At 42.2% G+C, this 18,265-nt stretch overlaps 1 protein-coding gene across 5 annotated transcripts in view; it reads left to right on the forward strand.

Annotated features, from left to right (window-relative positions):
* Positions 1–2,300: 2,300 nt before the first annotated feature.
* The window catches only part of LRP5 (LDL receptor related protein 5), a 129,133-nt gene continuing 113,168 nt past the window's right edge, over positions 2,301–18,265 (forward strand). The window contains exons 1-2 of one of the 5 annotated variants that reach the window (XM_039728325.1): positions 2,528–2,661; positions 4,365–4,491. Coding sequence is in view for 1 of the 5 variants with exons in the window: in XM_039728323.1 (XP_039584257.1) it covers positions 2,568–2,661 (94 nt within the window). In the remaining 4 variants the exon portion in view is untranslated. Of the gene's footprint in view, positions 2,662–2,922; positions 2,996–4,364; positions 4,492–18,265 lie in introns of those variants that run through there. The other 4 variants (XM_039728323.1, XM_039728324.1, XM_039728327.1 and 1 more) reach the window with 4 other exon arrangements.

The raw sequence follows: 18,265 nt of genomic DNA on the forward strand, positions 1-18,265 counted from the left end.
GATGGAAGGCAGCTTGCTCAGCTCATGACTTCAGATTTGCACAACTTTAACTTCCTCCAAATTCCTCTTACAATATATTATCTAAACTTAAGGTGGCATCTTCTGGGTTGGAGAAAGACTGTGTTCCTGGCTGCTACTGCATTTGCCATCACTTTAGATGAATGTCTTTAATGTTTTTTTTAGCAGAGGTGTTATGGTCAAAACCCCAAAGATGTGTTCTGCAAAGATTCTCTTCCCTAGTTGCCTGCCTCCGTGGCCTGATCTCTCTTCTCATTTTGCTTTAGACTGTGAGTCAGTCTATTACCCAATCTGCTAATTGCTCACATGCTGCTATCTCTCCCTTTTGGTATAAACTGCTGCCATTCCTAACCTGACCATGCAGTTTGACAGGGTCAGATAGGGGGATAATCACCTCTTGGATGGAGCAGGGATAGCAGCAGGCTATTGCATCCTAGTATGGGACCTCAGGACCCAAGTTACCGAGTGCTGGAAGCAGCTGCAAGCTGAAAGACAACTTGCTGCTGCCCTCCAGGAGCCTGTGGGCAGATTCAGCTCACCCCCTCCACATGGCTTGGCACTGGCATTGGAGTGATGGATAGGTCAGTTCAGCAGCTGATCCCTGATCCTGTTAGGGTCAGGGGCAGGAAGGGCAGGGACCCCTCTTGCTCTGATGCTGTTGAGGCCATCACAGGACAGCCTGGCTCTCCCCCCAGGCACACAAACCAGTTTTGTATATGGCCCCCAAGCTGTTAGGGTTTGGGATGGGAACCCCACTGTTCCCCACTGCCTGGTGCAAGTACAACTGTGCCCTTTCTTTGCCTCTAACTTCAATTAACCCCACTTACTGTGATGCCAGGACTGCTGGGTAATTTCCACAATGCAGGAGGTTAGACCCATCGAAAGTAAAGTCCAATCACTGCCTTCAACAAAGACATCTTTCTTCCAGTTATGTGTCTGGTCTTGGGCAATTTCTTTAAGCAGATGCAAAACAAAACCCTCATTCAGTTGATGTTCACACAAAGTTTTTCCATTAATGATTTACAGCAGCCTAGATTTGGGTTCCAGTTTATTACAGATCTATCACCAAAGACCAACTTCTGCTTTTTCTGCCTTCGAGGAAGCTGAGATTTTTCTAGGTTTTAAATGCCACCTAAAATGAGCCCTCTTTAAAATACATGCTATTTTTATGTTAAACAAGAAGCAAGAGAGAGAAGAAAACTTTTCTTCCCCCTTTACAGGTGATTTTTAATGTCAGCACTATAAGTCTTTTGTAACCTCTTGAATTTTTAAACTGCTTTCTGAGCTAAGTTGAATATTGCTGACTTTACAAACAAACTAAATCAAAACACTCGGCCTTTTCCCTCACAGGGGAGGTCTGCAATGGAGTAGCCAACAGGAATTAAACTAATTCTTGAATATTTGATCCTGGTATTTGAGTTGGGCAGGGGTCCATGGGGCACCATGAAGAAATCTCTGCTACTGCTCTAGCACCTACAGCAAGGCAGATAAATCAGTACGTGACAACAGGGCAACCTGGAAATCACTAATCTCTGAAATGTAATGAAACTATTAAAATGTGACATCCATTTGCTAAGTGCTTGCTTGTGATTTATGGCTCCTGCTCTGAGACTCGCAAAAACCATTTAAAGGGGATGCTGGGCGGACCCTTGTGTTTCCACCTCTATACAAGGCCATCTAACAATCCTTTTTCTTATTGTCAAATCGGTGTCAGCACAAGGACACTGATGCCCAAAAATGGACACTTAAATGAAAATTCTTGGCTTATGCCCTTTGGTTTTATCCGTGTGAGAGAGAGGGGGGCAGTATCTGGTCTGTGAAAGGCGCGGGATGTCTCAGTGTGAGCCGGGTGCTTCTCAGCCCTCTGTACCTGCCCCGGCACATGCCAAGCCCCATGTCACCGGGCAGTTTCTGCCTCTTTCCTGGTGGTAATGTGTTTATAGGAGCAGGTGGCATGCTCAACAGAGAGGGGGGGAAAGGCAACAAAAGACTGTTGTTGAATGCATTTTTCTTCGAAAACTATTGTTTTGTGGAACAGCGACTTAATAAAATGTTTGTTTTGGTGGGAGGAGAAAGGCAAGAACGAACCTCCATTCGGGAAGAAAACAGCCACTCTTTTTCCTGGAGGCAGAAAAAGGGGCGGGCGTCCCCGCTGTTAACTTCCAAATCCACCAGCGCAAGGTTGCTTTTTGCACACGCAGCGAGCCATCTTCTCCAGCCTTCCCGGCTGGTTCTGGAGCAATTGCTCCAGCAGGAACGAGTTAACCAGATAAGGCCCCGGAGCCCAGCTCCTCCCCGCGCGGCCAGGTGTTCCCACGCGTGGGACGCGCCGCGGCGGGACGGTGCGCCCCCGCCCGCTCCCGGGATGCGGTGCGAGCCGGGATCCTCCATCCCAGCCCCCTCCCTGGCGGCGTGAGGAGGAGGAGGAGGGTCGGCTGCAGCGCCTCCCCCCTTCCCCGCCTCCCTCCCTCCTCGCCGAGCGCAGCGCCCCGAGCATGGAGCCTGCCTGAGACGCTCCGTGCGCTCGGCAGCTGCTGCGGCGGCACAACATGGAGGCGGCGGCGGCCGCGCCGCTCCCGCTGCTGCTGCTGCTGCGGCTCCTCGCCGCCTCGGTGCTGCGCTGCGAGCCGGGCTCGGCCGGGGGTAAGCTCGTCGGGGCGTCGCGGGGCCCGGGCGGGCCGGGAGGCGAGCGCCGCTGTCCCTTTTGTTGTCGGACTTGGGCAAACTTTCCCCCGCGCTCCGCCGGGAGTGCGGCGGGGAGGGGCGGGAGCGGGGCCAGGCTCCCGCGGAGGCGCAGGACGCGCACATGGGCGAGACGGGCCGGGAGGCTGCCTGCGCCGGTTCCCCCCCAAAACTATTGCTCCTTGCTACTCTTTCCTGCAAAAAGGGTGCGCAGGAAAAGGAGGCCTCTCCTCCCTGTTCCCTCGGGACGTATCCCGCTTGGGGGCGAGGCGGTTTTCCCTCAGGGGTGGCTCAGGTAAACGCGCACAGCTGCAAAAAGAGAGACAAAAGTCGCCCACCCCCCTGCCCCCCCCCGACTCCCGTCCTTCCGCGGTCCCGGGCAGGGATTTCTGTGGAGTTTGGAGGGGTCGGTGTCGGGTGTCGCTCAAACTCTTGGCCGGGCCGGGGAGGGGGTGGGGGGAAGGCGAGTTTGGTGTGCGTGCCCTGTGTTCCCCCCTCGCCCCGGCTCCGCTGCGGGCGGCGCTGCGGCGGAGGCACCGCGGGACCGGCCCGGTACCGCGGGCCGTGCCGGAGCTGCAGTCCGGGTGCCCCGTCCGGGCACGGAGCCTGCCCTCCGCTGTCCCTTGGCCGTCCCGTTTTGCAGTGAGTGTGCTAATCCTTTTAAATCAGAAATAAACGGAGGCGGTGCTGTGCCTGCAGCATCCGTGGGGAGCGGGACGGTGTCCGTTCCCCGTTCCTCCTGCGTGCAGCTGCGCTCCCGACTTTGTCTCGCCCGGGACGGGGAGTTCGGGCTGCATGTGCACGACTTCTGGTTTTTTGCTGCTGCTTGTGGTCTGCCTGGATACATCACCCCGGTGCTTGAGCAAGCCGAAGCCTGGTTGTTGCGATTTCCTAGGTAGTTTAGAAAACTCGGCAGTGTGGCCAAGGCTGTCAGAACATCACCTCAGGGCCTCTTTTTATTAGGCCACCCACCTTTTCAAACCTCCTGTAATTATTAGGACTGTCATTTGGAGCAAGAGAACAGACCATATTCTGCTGGCATCATCATTCTATATTTTTAGTTGGAGCTCTGTGTGGGTGTGTATGATGTGTTGCTTATTCTGTCTGGATTATATCAAAAAGATACCCTTCGTATCACAGGGTACACCTTCTCCATACACGCTGCCACAATCTTTTAAAAATGTTTCTGAAAACCTGAAATGTGGATTGTTCCTTTCTGAACACTTATGGTTGTGTAGATTTGTTCACATTTCTGCTTCTCTGAATGAAGCTAATGTAGCTTTCGTGGGGGGGGTGGAGGGTGGAAATTGACTTCTAGGGTTCTTGTATGAAGATGCCTTAACAGATTTCCTTACATTCACTTAAAAGGTTTTTTAATAGAAAAATCCCTTTAAAAAAAAAGGGATAACTTTGCATTTGGAATTCTTAGGAAAATAAGAGTTCATTATAAAACTAAGGAGTAAGTTCTAACTTGGAGTTTGGTTTTCTTTCACCTTGTTTGAGAGACAGTGATTAATTTAATATTGTGTATGTTTGATATGAGCAGTCACCTTCCTTAACATGCATGGAAGAACTGGGCTGCAAATGTTCCATTTTTAATAATTAGTTAAGGAGTCTTAGTTACAGATCTTAATGACATTGCCTTTTTTCTGCCTATTTATTAGGAAGGTTTTGTTGTGTTGATCTGGACTGTACTTTTAAGGACACTTCATCTGTCCTTTTAGAAGGAGCACGGATGCACTATGAGAGGCTCTCCATGGATTTAATTCCCTTTCTGAGAATCCCTACTCTGTAAGGAGATGCCTGACTTTTAGCTATTAAAAGTATTTTGATGTGCTTATCTTACAAATATGTAAATGCATCTCTGCACGATTGGGGATCTGCTGGGAGCTTCTGCAGCGCTGCAGCTTCACTGAAGTTTGGCATGTTGTAATAGATCTTGAATACTTTGGCTGTGAAATAATTTTGCTGTAGAGCTCTAAGTTCTTGCTCTGTATGTGGTGGTGTCAGGAGTGGTTTTATTTATGTGGCTTGAACTAATGATAAAACTGTTTTGGATATGGCTTGTACTTGACTAATTTCACTGTGAAAAGGCAAAATGATCGTTGCATTTGGTCCTTCCTTGAAGGGAGGAATTTCTTGCTCATGCAAAGTATTTAATGCTCTTTCATTTTTGTGAAAATACTGTAAGTTATGGATTCTTACTATTGCACAGTGGGTATTTCATGTGGGAGTCTTAAAATGTTCAAGTAAGTTGAGATAATTCTTGCTTAAGAGCCATCTCAAGCCAAAATTATTTTTACTTAAACTCACAAATGCTTGCTTAACTGTGTCTTGTCATGCACTTGAATGTTTCCCAAAATAGTGAGATTGTATCTTAGTTTTCTTTAGTGTAACAACTATTTGCCTGATACCTGCAAACGCAGGATACGGGGAGGTGAAGAGGGAAGTGTGATGGTTGCAAATATTTGAAACTAGGGATGGAGCACAAAATAAAAAATGCGTTTGAGCACAACCAACCCTAAAATGACGTTTAATCCATACTGTTTACATGAGATAACCTGTAGTTAGAGAAACCTGTTGCTGTGGTTAAATGTAGAAGGTAGCAGGAAAAATCACTTACTAATTTTATGACAGGGAAATGTGCTGTGTAGGAGTCCTCAAGTGCATTTCAGTGCCATTTCAGTCGGTCTGTCATTGATTTAGGGGGCTGGTTACTATTTTCCTAGTAACTATTACTAGTGTGATGTGAGGGTCTGTCACAAATTATGGTCATAAATCCTCTTGAAATAGTGAGGAAATAATGAAAGATCAGGTTGACTGTGAAGTTTAAGTTCATACTTCCAAAGCACTGAGTCTTCCTTCTCCAGGGAAAGTTAAAGGGGTTTAACTGTCTTTAGGTATGGTATGTGAACTGATTTGTTACTATTTCATTTTAAATTAAATTATTTAGATTTATTTTAAAGCACACAGAGATGTTTTCAAATCATTCATACTATAGATACCTGAAATACATAGGTCAGCATGACACACAAAGCCAGTACTTAGAAGAACATGAATGTATTTCATCTATACCCCAGCATAAGTTCCACCCTTGCCTCTTGCTGCTTTAGCTAAGAATTTTTATTTTAGTCATTTATAATGTAGCTGTTGGTAAAACAGGCTATGGGTTTTGTCCCAGCTGTAAATTTTCTCAGTCCTGCATGTTTCTCAAATAAGGCAAGCCAAGGTAACTTTTTAGCAAACAGAGATTGTTTCTGGGAACTTGTTATCCTTTAGTGTTAGGGTAAGATTTGGCAGCGTAACAAGAAATAAAGGTTACAAAACCTCTCCTGGAATATAGACACACCTGACTCACTATATAAGACTGTCTACTGTGACTCTGCTTCTAGTTAAAAATTAACCAGCCCTGTACATTTCAAAGCAATTCTCTCTCTTTTTGTCACAACAGAAATAAATTTCACTTGGTGAATTTCAATTGGTGGTGCTCAGAAACAGCTATAATAGCAAGGTTAATTTCATGTTAGATCAGTATTTCTTGTAAACTTACTGCATCGTATGAAAGCAGCCTGCCATCTTGAGACTAAGGACTATAGTTAGGTTTCAATTCCTTCTAAGAATGAAGAAAAACAAAGTTGCCTACCATCTTTCTAAGAAATCCTCTTATTTTTTTCCTTATGTGTGTAACCCAAGGGCTATTAAACAGTCAAAATATTTGGGTTTTGTAAGTTCAGAATTTCTCTTTGGGTTTGATGTGGCTGGAAAAAACCCCCCAGCACTGAGAACCCTTGAAAGAAATGGATGTTATTTTCTGCTCAAGACCTCTGTGGAGAACTCAAATAAGTACAAACCTGAGCTTCAGGGGAGGAATGGCAATAGGACAATCATCCCCCCAGGTTTGTGGCACAGGCCAGCAACAATGCAGCTCTACTGTGCACAGTGGAAAACAGCATTTTCCTCAGATTTTGGGGCTTATGGATTGTTCTTTTTTTTTTTTTTTTTTTTTTTTTTTTTGTGTTCTTTCTGACAGGCCATGTCTAACAACACTGCAAGTTCACTTAGGACAAGAGCAAAGAGTTAAGATGATGGCTAGGGATGCTGGCTAGACAAACCCCTGTGCTGTTTGGACACTGAGGTCTTTCTGAAGAAGGCAAAGATGTGCCATCTCCTGATAGCTCACATCTGGGACTTCTAAACTGGAAAAAGTACTTCTGGAGAGTCCTACTGCCATTAAGTTAGGCTATGGAAAAGCTTATGATAGAGTCAAAGGATATTTTTAGCAACTCTTGAGATTTTGTGTGATGAAACAGTTGTGGTGAGAGCAGGAAAGAAAATGGGAACTATGTCCCACAAAGTATTGTTCAGTACAGTTGTTTGTTTGGAGCTTATGGGCCAACAATTCTTCTGGTTTCTTCTCTCAGAAAAATTGAATGTGGAACTTAGCAGTGTCTCATCTTTGTGGTTTCTGTTTACTAAAGATTGAAACTATCTGTTAAGCCACACAATTTGACTGAGAAGCTCCAAAGAGTGTAAGGAATGGGTGATGTGCTGGAAGGATGTTGAGGGTCTATGTAATAAACAGGATTTTTAATTTAGCTGTTCGTTCTTTCCTTTATTCTTGTTTGACTCACACTTTGCCTGCCAGCACAGACAGATGTAAGGTGTCATTTTGTATTGATGTTAAATCCATGGGCAGCTTTTGCAAGGATGCCAATAAATTGACACATGCTTGATTTAAATTGGTGTGTTTGCTCTGGATGATAAAAGTGTTAAAGCAATTGAAACTGCATTCAAACCAATAAATAATTTGTGGTGTGTTAGATTAACTTAATGGAAATAGCCTACTGGGAAAAGAGCTTGCTTGACTGTAAATCAGCTACAGAATTGTCTTCATTTCACAGTATGAAGGCTTTTTGCTATTGCAATAAACAGCACTGACAGCAGATGCAGCAGTAAGTTCTTGGTGAGATTGTCAGTGTTCTGAGAAGCTCAAATGCTGGCATGGGTGTTTAAAATGTGCCTATGTGCCTGGTTAATAATATAATAATTGTTTAATTCTGTTTGACACTTTTACTTTTTGTGTATGTTACTTTGTATGTATTTTTAGCTAATTCTGAATGTTCCACAAGGATGGCATCTGTTATTTATCTATTATGCATAAGGAAATTGAGCTTCCCCAGTTAAAGTTCACCTACTTGAAACAGTAACAAAAGTTGTCTTTGTTAAGGCAGGCAGAATTTTTGAACTCTGGTCTTCCTGTTGGGGACTATAGATGTAAACCAGGTAATTGTTCAATAAATCAAGTGTGGTGTTCCCGAGCTGTCATGAAAGGTGATGCAACTGGAGAAATGAAGTTGCAAGTGTGTTGGGGTGTAACTCTCCCCTCTACTGTGGAAAGTAGAAAAATGGAAACTGTATTTCTGGTTTTTATTTGGTTACACAAAGGTCTTGATTTTTCTCATGAATTCTTGTTAAAGGGTGTACGGTGTTCTGTGAAAGTGCAGTGTTTTTAGTTTGGTAGTTCTGTCCTTACAGGACACCTGTTGGCCTGAGTTGTCTGAGAGGGAGATAAATGACTGAGTTACTTATCTTGACATCTCTTCATGTGGCTTAGAATTTGATAACATTTTGTAATAGTGATTCCAGAGGTTCTCTCTTGCCCTTTCTTTAAATGCCATGACTGTACATTTTGTTTATTTTACCATGTTGTTGCATTAAATGTGATGAATGATACATTTTTTAATACAGGTTTTTGGAAGTGACTTGTTGCACATGATTGCTGATATGGTAAATTAACCCTGGGGGATTCTTGATCCTCAGCCTTCAAGAATTAGACTGGAGGTGGGAGGGGGCAGTCAGTAGAGACAGAAGCTTGACTCCTCCTTTTTGTGCTGTTTTCAAGAGTAAAGCAAGGCCAGAGAGTGTGAGGGAGTGTTGTGTGCTTTGTGTTTCTGCACCTCTGGGCTGATGAGGAGTAGCAGTGGATTGAATGAACCTGCCCAGTGAACTTCTTGGCTTTGGGGTTTGGGAGTCAAATACTGTTACTGTAAGGTGATTTTCTAGATGTTCTTTTTCTTTGCTGCTGTTCAGTGCTGGTTTTAACTTAAAAAAAAAGTAGAGAATCTGAGAAGACTCAGATGATGAAAGTGTACAGTGTGGCTAAAATCTGTTGGTTGTTGTTACATCATTTGAGAACTTCTCTGGAATTCTGTATGTATTTATGGCTTAAGCCATATAGTCCAGGGCTTGAATTAGGCACAGATTATGCCTAACAGCTGTAATACACTTCAATCCTGTTCAATAACTTCAGCATGCCTTCTGTGGAAATTGTATTTCCAGTTTCATAGCTTTTTCCAGTCCTTGTACTATTTTTCATTACTTTTGCACAAGCACATTATTTTCTGTTCTTCTAGACTGAACTTGTAATAGCTGGGGTTAAGAAGCGGAAAAAAATCTTTAGAACACAAGAAATGTAATTAAATGGTGTGATCTGGTTTGATTTTTTTTTCCTTGTTATCTCACAACATCATGCTGTAGAGTATGGCCATCAAGAAGGTCAAGTTGCTTCCTTTTGGGCTTGCTGTAGGAGATGAAATGCATTTTTAGTGGACTTTCTATGATGGCGATGATCAGAACTACCTTGTTTGTCCTTAGTATGTGCTCCTGAAGCAAACAGCTGGGCTGTGCATGGGGTAGGTGAAGATTTCACAGGGATCCCACCATGATGCATCTCTGGGGGCTTTCTGGATTATGCCACCTGTATCTTGATTTCTTGTAGTTTTGATTTTTTCTCCTTGTTTCTCAGACTTCCTAAATAACACGTCCTTTAAATCCGTTCTTTCAGGTAAGCCTGAAGGGTATTTTTTGTGACATTGAGTGAGTAGTTTGCCAGCAGCATTATTGTTATGAGGTTTTGCTGTTCCTTGCACCCACTGGGGTGCTTTGTCACGTTGTTTTCCTTCAGCCCATCGTTTCTGGGGTGTTGTGAAAGCTGTGGCATGTTCCTGTGTAACCAGACTTTGTCTGAAGAGGCTGTTGGGTGTTGAAATCTGTGTGTCAAGTTTAAGAAAGTCTTCTAAGCTGATTTCTCTAGTTTTAGTTTTGGAAGTGGAGCATAAATGATACTCAAGGCGATGTGAAAGGCCTTATGTCTTTACTGTAATTATTATTGCTCAAGGGTTATTTTCAAATAACAAGGGACAGTTTCTGCAAGTTTTTGTGCAGATACACAAATAAGATTTTTTGGGGCAAAAAGTGATTGCTTTAAAAGGACAATTGCAAAGCTGCGGTATTTGGAAATGTTTCTGCTGTGTATTTGTCTTCACAATACTGTTTTTAGTTCTGTGGTGGTTTGACCTTGTCTGGATGCCAGGTGCTCACCAAAGCTGCTCTGTTTCCCCTTTTTGACTGGACAGGGGAGAGAAAGTTTAACAAAAGGCTCATACGTGGAGGTAAAGACAGGCAGAGATCGCTCACCAATTGCTGTTATGGGTAAAACAAACTCAGCTTGGGGAAATTAGTTGAATTTATTAACAATCAAATCAGAGTAGGATAATGAGAAGTAAAACAACATCTTAAAAATACCCGTCCCTCACCCCTACCTTCCTACCTGGCTTATTTAATTTTATTCCTGTTTTTCGCTGTCCTCACTGCCAGCAGTGCAGGGAGACAAGGAAAGAGGGCTGCAGTCAGTTCACCACATGTTATCTACACAATAACTTGTTTTTCCTTGATAATTTCCCCGGGGACACTCCCACCATCACCCAGGGGCCTGGCCTTGGCCAGCAGTGGGTCCATGCTGGACCTGCCTGGCATTGGCTCTGTGGGACATGGGGAAACTTCCAGCAGCTTCTCACAGAAACCAGCCCTGTAGCCCCTTCTGTCACCAAAACATTGCCAACCCAGTACAGGCTCAGTCACTTAGACCAGTGTCTTGCTGATGCCAGGAAAATATAGAAATAGGGCTATCTTTTTATCTGCTTTGCATTTTGTTATAGAGAAGGACAAAAAGCGAGAGTTTGCCTCTTGGATAATGGTTTGGTGATGACAGTGAACGACTCAAGGAAGAAAAGGAATGGGAGGTTGTGAGATTTATTCTCTGCAGTATAACTAGGCAATGTCTATATAACATACCTGGTATTCTTTCTTAGCACTTGAAGCTAATACAAAAGTCAGTATGCTGTTTCTTGAACTTCTCAAAGCAGAAGAACTTAAAACCCAAACCCCTAATCCTTTGTTTTATAGAAGGTGTCACCTTTGGCCACTGAATCATAAATTACCCAGTGTTAGATGTGTATTGGTCCCTACTTACATTGTGCATATTGTTCCAAGAGCTTTGGAGGCTTTGTGTAACTAGTTATTTCAAATAAAGTATCACTTTTGTATTGTCCCCTTTAAGCAAGTTTACTCATGGCCACCAAGTTTCCTATTTTCTCTGTCACCTTTTGCTTTGTTTTCAGTTGTTGAAAACTTTCTGGTTTTAGAGAAAAAGCTCAGAATAGAGTTGCTGGCCCTATAGGAATTAATTTTGACACAAAATATTATATAAATGATACAAATAGTTTTGCTTTAGATTTTTTCCCTGATTTCCCTGCTTAAAATTCATCAGCTTGAAGTATGAGGTTTGTAAGCTTCTATGTTTATTATTTCCAAAAATATTTTCCAAAATATTTTTCCAAAAGGGAAAATATTTTAACCTCAGAAATCTGTATTGCTGACTTACCTGGATGTGTCCATCCCAAAAGACATAAAAGTAAATTAAACTGCTGAGTTATTTGTGTTCCCAAGTGAGAGCTAAGAGGATGAAAATGCACATGGGTGGCATTTTCCACTTACAAAGTCTGCCCAGCTGTGGATGATTAAAAAAAAAAATCTGTACATTATCTTCATCTTCAAAAGCTGAGCAAAAGAAATGTGTAGTTAGGGGGAATTTTGGTCTGTCTGGGTTTTAACAGTATGTTTTTTACTGTCTGAATGTGGTAGACTATTACTTATGTTCTAAATCTCCAGTTTGCAGGTGTTCAGTGATAGAAAGGGCATACTCAGTTACACATCTGGACTTACTTAGGCAAGCTACATAGTGAGAGTAGGTAGGGTGTGGCTAAAGCAGGCAAAATTATTGTGGAGCCTCAATATATTGGAATTGAATCATTTGCAGTCCTTCCCTGCCCCCAAAAATGAATTTGGATTTTCATCTCATCTGGCCTATCTTCAACCCCCATCAGCCCTCCCATCCTGAACTACAAAACCCCTGACTCAATGTCACCTGTGGCTTTGGAATCTGCACAGAAGGAGGAGGTTTTCTATGATGCTGTTAAGAAGGTGCACTTTTCAATTGCAAAAGCACCTTTTGGTTCCTTCTGTTAGTCACCTTATGGCTACTAACAGAAGGAACCATCTTCTAAAGAGTGAGGAAATATTCCTTGAGGATTTTTGAATAGAGTAACTGAATTCTTAAGGGTTCTCATAACTTAGTTTCTGTGAGCATTGTAGCTAATGCTAAAATTTGGAGGAATGCACAGATATCAGCAGAAATGTGTTGGATATACTTGCAGTGAATAAACCATGATCTGCAGGTGTTTGGTAAGAGTTGCAGACAGCTCAAGTGAGCTCTGTAGCTTGTGTGTAGCTACCAGACCATTCAGTTCTGCTCGAGCAGAGACAGAGTTGCTCCTAGTTCAGAAAAATGCTGATCTTGGCAGAAATAATCTTCTGCAAGGTCCTGGCTAGTTTATGCTGAAGTATTTACTCGGGGAAGGGTGTGAGACTTTGGGGGTACAGGGTGGTGGTGCTAGGGAGGTTTTCCTCATATGTCTATGTGTGAGCATGTATGCAATAAGTATCTGTGTTCTCACATGCTTACACACTTGGTTAGCCAGTTTCTCCTGCTCTGTTTTTTCCCCTTTCATTCTAATGGCTATTAACGTCCTGTTTCTGAAAAAAAAATCTCCATAAGCCAGAAAACCACAACCACACTTGTTGTGTAGACTTGAATGCTTGATGTTAGCTGTTGATACAGAATTTTAATGAGGAGAGTTTCACTGTTACCAAGTTTGGAACTGGAATTCAGTATACCAGGAGTTGGTTTTGGTGGCGTTACCACAGCATGCCCTGAAGTCTGTGAACTCTCAGCATTTTGTCTGACAACAGGTGAGTGATACTGAAATGGTCTCTGAATGCATCTTGGAGTGTTTTACACAAGAAGCACCTCAGAGTCACCTTCTCCTGTGCATATGGTTTTTGACTAATCATCTAGGAGTGTACCTGCTTTGTTTGGCTGTGACTGTTGTTCCATTAGAGAGGCATGAAGCCTCAAACTAACAGGATGATAGGTAAAGTATTCCTTAAAAAGGCAGTGCAATGAATATTTATTCATCAAAATTGTATGCCTGATCAGTGTTCTGCACCTAAATATTTGATCTTGCATAACCACTTTCCCTCCCTTTTGCAGTCTTTATTTTACAATTTCTGCATACAGTGTCACTTTCTTATATTGGTAGTATTTCTTCTTGAAAGCTCTTCTAGGCAGAGATCTTGTATATTGTTCTTAGAACTTCTACTTGCTTCCTTTGTGTTGTTCCCCCCTCTCCCCCAACTGCGTGAAGAACCAAGGCTGCTAAAGGCTGAAATGTCTGTAGGTGAGTAATATTTATTACCCAGTGATCAAGAGAGCTCTTGGGAACTTGTTTAGGTTACTTCCCTAAGTAGGATGATAAGGCAGCATCATTGTATGAAAGGCAGAAAACCAAACCCTAAGAAAAACAAAAAAGCAGCCCCAAACTACCCTTCTATTCCTGGCAGTTTGGAAAAGCTGCCTACTGTCCCTTTAGCCTGTGGCTCCACTAACATTGTCTGCCCATGACAGAATTGGTAAAACTGGAGGAGCTACAGTTGAATGTGTGTTTGAGGACTGCTGCTTTTCATTCAGTCTAGGGCACAATGGAGAGAGGATGAGCATGTGGAAATACTTTGCTTGTGGCCTCTGTCGATGTTATCTCTCAACTTGAATGGTCCAAATTAAGGTTTTCATTGTTACCTGCAAAAGATGTAAGTGATCTGGGATTCATTTACCTTGGGTATTACCCACCTTGACACATCTAGTCCTTCACCAGCAATTAGTTCATGGAAAAGAACTAATTTGGTTGCTGATTCCCAGGTTGTTGAACTCCTGGCATGTGGATATGGAGCACATCTGGTGCTGGTCCTCAGAGGCAGAACACAGCCAGCCCAGAGCTTATTGCATGTGGGGAATGATGCAAGTGACTTGTTTTCTCTGAACAATGGCTATGGGATCTTTGTGAGTGTTGGCCTCTTGCCTGTTGGGTGTTTTGGTTTTGTTTTTTTGCTTTTTTTTCCTGAGGAAGTCTGTGTGCAATGAGGGAGGATGTGGACTACTGTAAGGTCTTGATACAGCTGACTTGGTCCTCCAAGCAGTCTTTGCTGCTTGACAATGGTGCTCTTATATATGCAAAATCCCTGCTTCTACCACTGTAGAAAAGACTTGGTAGCTACAGGTACAGGGGTCCTGTCTTTTGTGCTTTTCTGACTCCTGGGATTCTGTGCAGTCAGTGTTGCAGGGCCATAGCAGAAAGTTTTCTTTCTAGAGGGGATGTACTGAAGTGTTCAACTTGGAGGAACTTACTTGGGGCCTGTTAGAATCTCCCTCCTTGTACAGATTACAAGGCTTTTGTAGGGTAACAAAACTTGCTTTGTTTGAGGTAGAATATGAATTCAAAATCTAACAGCTATTCCACAATTACTTCCCCTGGGCTGCTTGCATTTTGGAATGGTTTCCCCACAAAGATTAGTTCTGGAGTACTTTATTATGTTCTTATATTTGTCTTGGTCTTGGAACTCATTTCACACTGTGGGGATTGAGAGTGAGTTACAGGCTCATGTTACTGAATCTGAGCATCTGCTGGTCACAACTTGATGTAAACTGTTCCATTATCATGCTTGTTTATAACATGTCATATTTCCATTCACTTGTTGATAGCCTCTTAGGACCTTTTTGTCCACAAATGGTGGTTTCTGAGGGGGGAAGCCTTCCAAGAGTCTGTGGGAACAATTTGGGTCACATGGCAAGAAAATCCTTCAGACACATTTGGCCCTTGATTGCCAGTGAGGCAAAGGTGGGTGGGAGGACTTTGAATGGACAACAGGAAAAATATTGATTTGCTTGGGAAACCGCAGTGTAGGACAGGTACACTCAACTGGTGTGTACTAGTGTGGGGTAGGAATTCTTTTTGTTACCTGTAAATTCTGCTGTTCTGTTTTTTAATTACTGTTAAATTCTCCAGGTGTTTAGATCCCTGACCTTTAGTTGTGAGGAAGCTGCTTTACATATTCTTTCCTGCTTATTTTGAATCTGTAGCAGCAGGTTTGTTTGGTTTTTTTTTGTTGTGTGGGTTGGTGGTTTTTGAGGTATTTTTTCGGTTGAGTAGATATTTTTTTATTTTTTTTTTTACTCATTTAAATTTTATAAATAAAACCTTGGTCTCTGTTGGAAACTAAAATGATTCAGGTGTCTCTTTGCTGATGCACAAGTGCCATTGCTCTTGCAAACCCCTGTGTTGGCAGGAAGTGCTGAGTGGGTCAGTAAAGCTTCACAGCACTTGAGGGACAATGTCCCATTACTAATGAGAAGCTTTTGCATGGTTTCTCAAGTCTTGGGCATCAACTGAGATTGTGGAGAGGTTGCAGGGATAAAAATATGACTTTATAACTTGTCAGCTGCTGTGCTCTGAATTACAGCTGGATGCAGTGCTTTCTCCTGTGCAACTTGTCTTCTGCTTTGTTGTGAGGCAGAAGCAGTACACCAAATTCTACAAAAACCTCCCATTTTCTCCAGGAACTAATTTTGATAATTTTTTTTTCTTTTTAAACTGAAATGCTTTGTATGCAAGAATAGAGCAGTCAAGGACAGTGGGGGATGTTTAAATGTTATGTGCCCACACTTAAAACTGCAAAAAGAAATTTTAGCACCAGTTTGTTATTCTAAAGTCTGAATTAATGTTGGCTGTTTATAAAAGGGAATGGACTTGACAGGATTATTTTCATATTTAAACTTCAGCAGGACACTGGGAACAGATTACTGTGAGTATTTGAGTAACTTGTGTTTGCTTAGTGTGCTTGGCAACATTTCTTTTAATGAAAGTTTAGCTTTTAAGCTATTCAAACTCAATTCCAAAACTTTGGCCTTCACCGGGAAGGTAAGATGACTGGGAAGGAAAATCAGTGAAGGGTTTTTTTGTTTGGTTGGGGTTTTTTTTTGGTTTGTTTTTTTGAGGGGGGGATTTTTTTTGCAGTTATTGATGTGTATGGTGTCAGTTAAGATCTCTCTTGTGTATGTGGCCAGAAGTGACTGTGTTTTATTATCTTTATTCAGAAAGACTTTGAAACATGGAATGTGAATTTATTCAAAGCCTTGTCATAAATATTGCTTAATCCTGAGAGGAAAATTTTGGCTGGGATGATCCCAAAAGGCTGACAAATAGATGAGTGTACAGCAGATAGGCAGGCAGAGGATGCTTTCTCCCACATTTGGCTGAGCACGTGCCAAGTGGATGGTCAGACTCTGCTGGATCCTACAGATCTCCCAACTTCAGCTCCACCTGTTGCACTGGCCAAGCAGTAATGGTTTCAAAATTCTTCCCAGTGTCTGAAGTGGCACAAAACTTCCTAGTTCTGACAGCTGCAAGTTCATGTTAAAAAACCAAGATTTCCTGAAACTCATCTATTGGCTACCTCAAAGTGCATCTCTCTATATCTTTGTAAGATTGGCACTACCAAAAAAGGCCTGAGTTTGATTTATTTGCAGTTTATTCTTTGGGTTTTAGTAATTTTTTTACTCTTCCCCAGAGGCTTATTTGACACAGAACATAACAACTGATCCCTTACTAATTCTAAATCCTGGAGAACGGTTGGGTGGGTTTTTTTCCCCTCTAATACAATATATAGGCACAGATCATGCAAGTGAACTTGCAACAATGGAATGCCATTCAGTGAATTTACTAATTTTATACATTTTAGAACCTACTGGGAACTTCTGGTAACTGATGCTGTTACACTAATCCAGAAGGAGCTTGTTGGCAACCCCTGGTGTAGATTAGGACAAGGCTGTGTTTCAAAGGGAGTGTTTTGCCCAGTGGTTTCAGTCGAAGCAGAATTCTGCTTCAATGCTCCTTCTAGTGACAGCACAAAAATGTGTGGCCATGTAGTAAACTAGGCCTGAAAGTAACCTGCTTAGTTATCTTCTGTTTTTCTTATCCTTACTCATTGTTTTAATTATTTTAACTTCCTTCTATTCTTCTGACACCAGTCTCCCCCCTCCATCAAACATATTATTAATAAATCCCTGCATCAGAGAGGAAGGAGAAAGAGGGAGATTGATCAATGACATAGGCTAAAATGGGACTTAAATAAAATTTTCTCTAGTCTAATAAAACTGTGATACTGAAAGATCAAGGATTTCATGGGTCTAACATATTCAGCTTTGAAGGAAGGACGATGCCACATGTTTCTATGCAATTCACATGTTGCACTGTGACGTTGGGGGTTCTTTTTTAAATAAAAAAATCTAAGCTCTGTGTGTTATTTTTGCAAGTCTTTTAATTGTTTGTGCTGCACCTCATTAGTGACAAGAATAGCATCTTGGAGAATCTTCTGAGCAATGCAGAAATGGAGCATGTGTTCGCATTTATAGTGTGATGTGATGTGAAGGAGGGTTAATTGTATGGATTAACTGTTCTCTGGAGTAGATAGATGTTTTCTCCTTTGATGTTGTGGTGTCCTTGAACAATTAATGCACGAGCTGAAGTTTTTGGATTGACAATTTCGCCTTAAGTAGCCTTTAGAAATGTTTGGTATCATTTGATGTCAAGTCTTATTATCTCATTAGCATATATATATATGTGTGTGTGTTTGTATGTGTATATCTATATAAAAATGTCCTCTGCATTATGAGGTTTTATAAAGGAAACAACTTAATGCTATAATCAGTGGAACACATTCTTGAGAGGTTTTAGACGCCCTAACTTCCTCCAAGTAAAACTTAAGAAAGCTGATGTTTCTCATATGTTGATAATAACATTGGAAAAATAAAGCATCTTCTCATTACGGAGCTTCTTGATGCACAACAGTGAATTGGTGATAATGACTTGTAGTTACTGGCCCTGGGTGGCTTTTATAAAGTGAGTTGGTGGTTTTGAATCTCCTTGCTGCAGAGGTGATAACATGTATTGCACAGCACTGCTGTACATGGCAGGTACTGGTCACAGCAAAGGAGACAAAACCCTCTGAATTGTCCTCAAAAGTGAGTTACTTCCTTCACCCAAGTGAAGTCTCTTGATATCAAGGGTGACCCATATTGCCCATAGTAATTAATAGAAGACTGGCACAAGTAGGAAGTTCTGGATTTTAGGTCCCCATTTTAAAGGAGAAAAAGTTTTAATTTTCATTTGCATCTTAGTTAATTTCTGTACCAGATGAGCTTGATAAAAGGCTTTCCTATTTCCACTTGGTGCTACTATTGTTGCAATAGTACAGTATTTTCTGTAAGGTTGCC

The sequence above is a fragment of the Passer montanus genome, unplaced genomic scaffold (assembly GCF_014805655.1).
Source record: "Passer montanus isolate IOZ18808 unplaced genomic scaffold, ASM1480565v1 scaffold65, whole genome shotgun sequence".
NCBI lineage: Eukaryota > Metazoa > Chordata > Aves > Passeriformes > Passeridae > Passer > Passer montanus.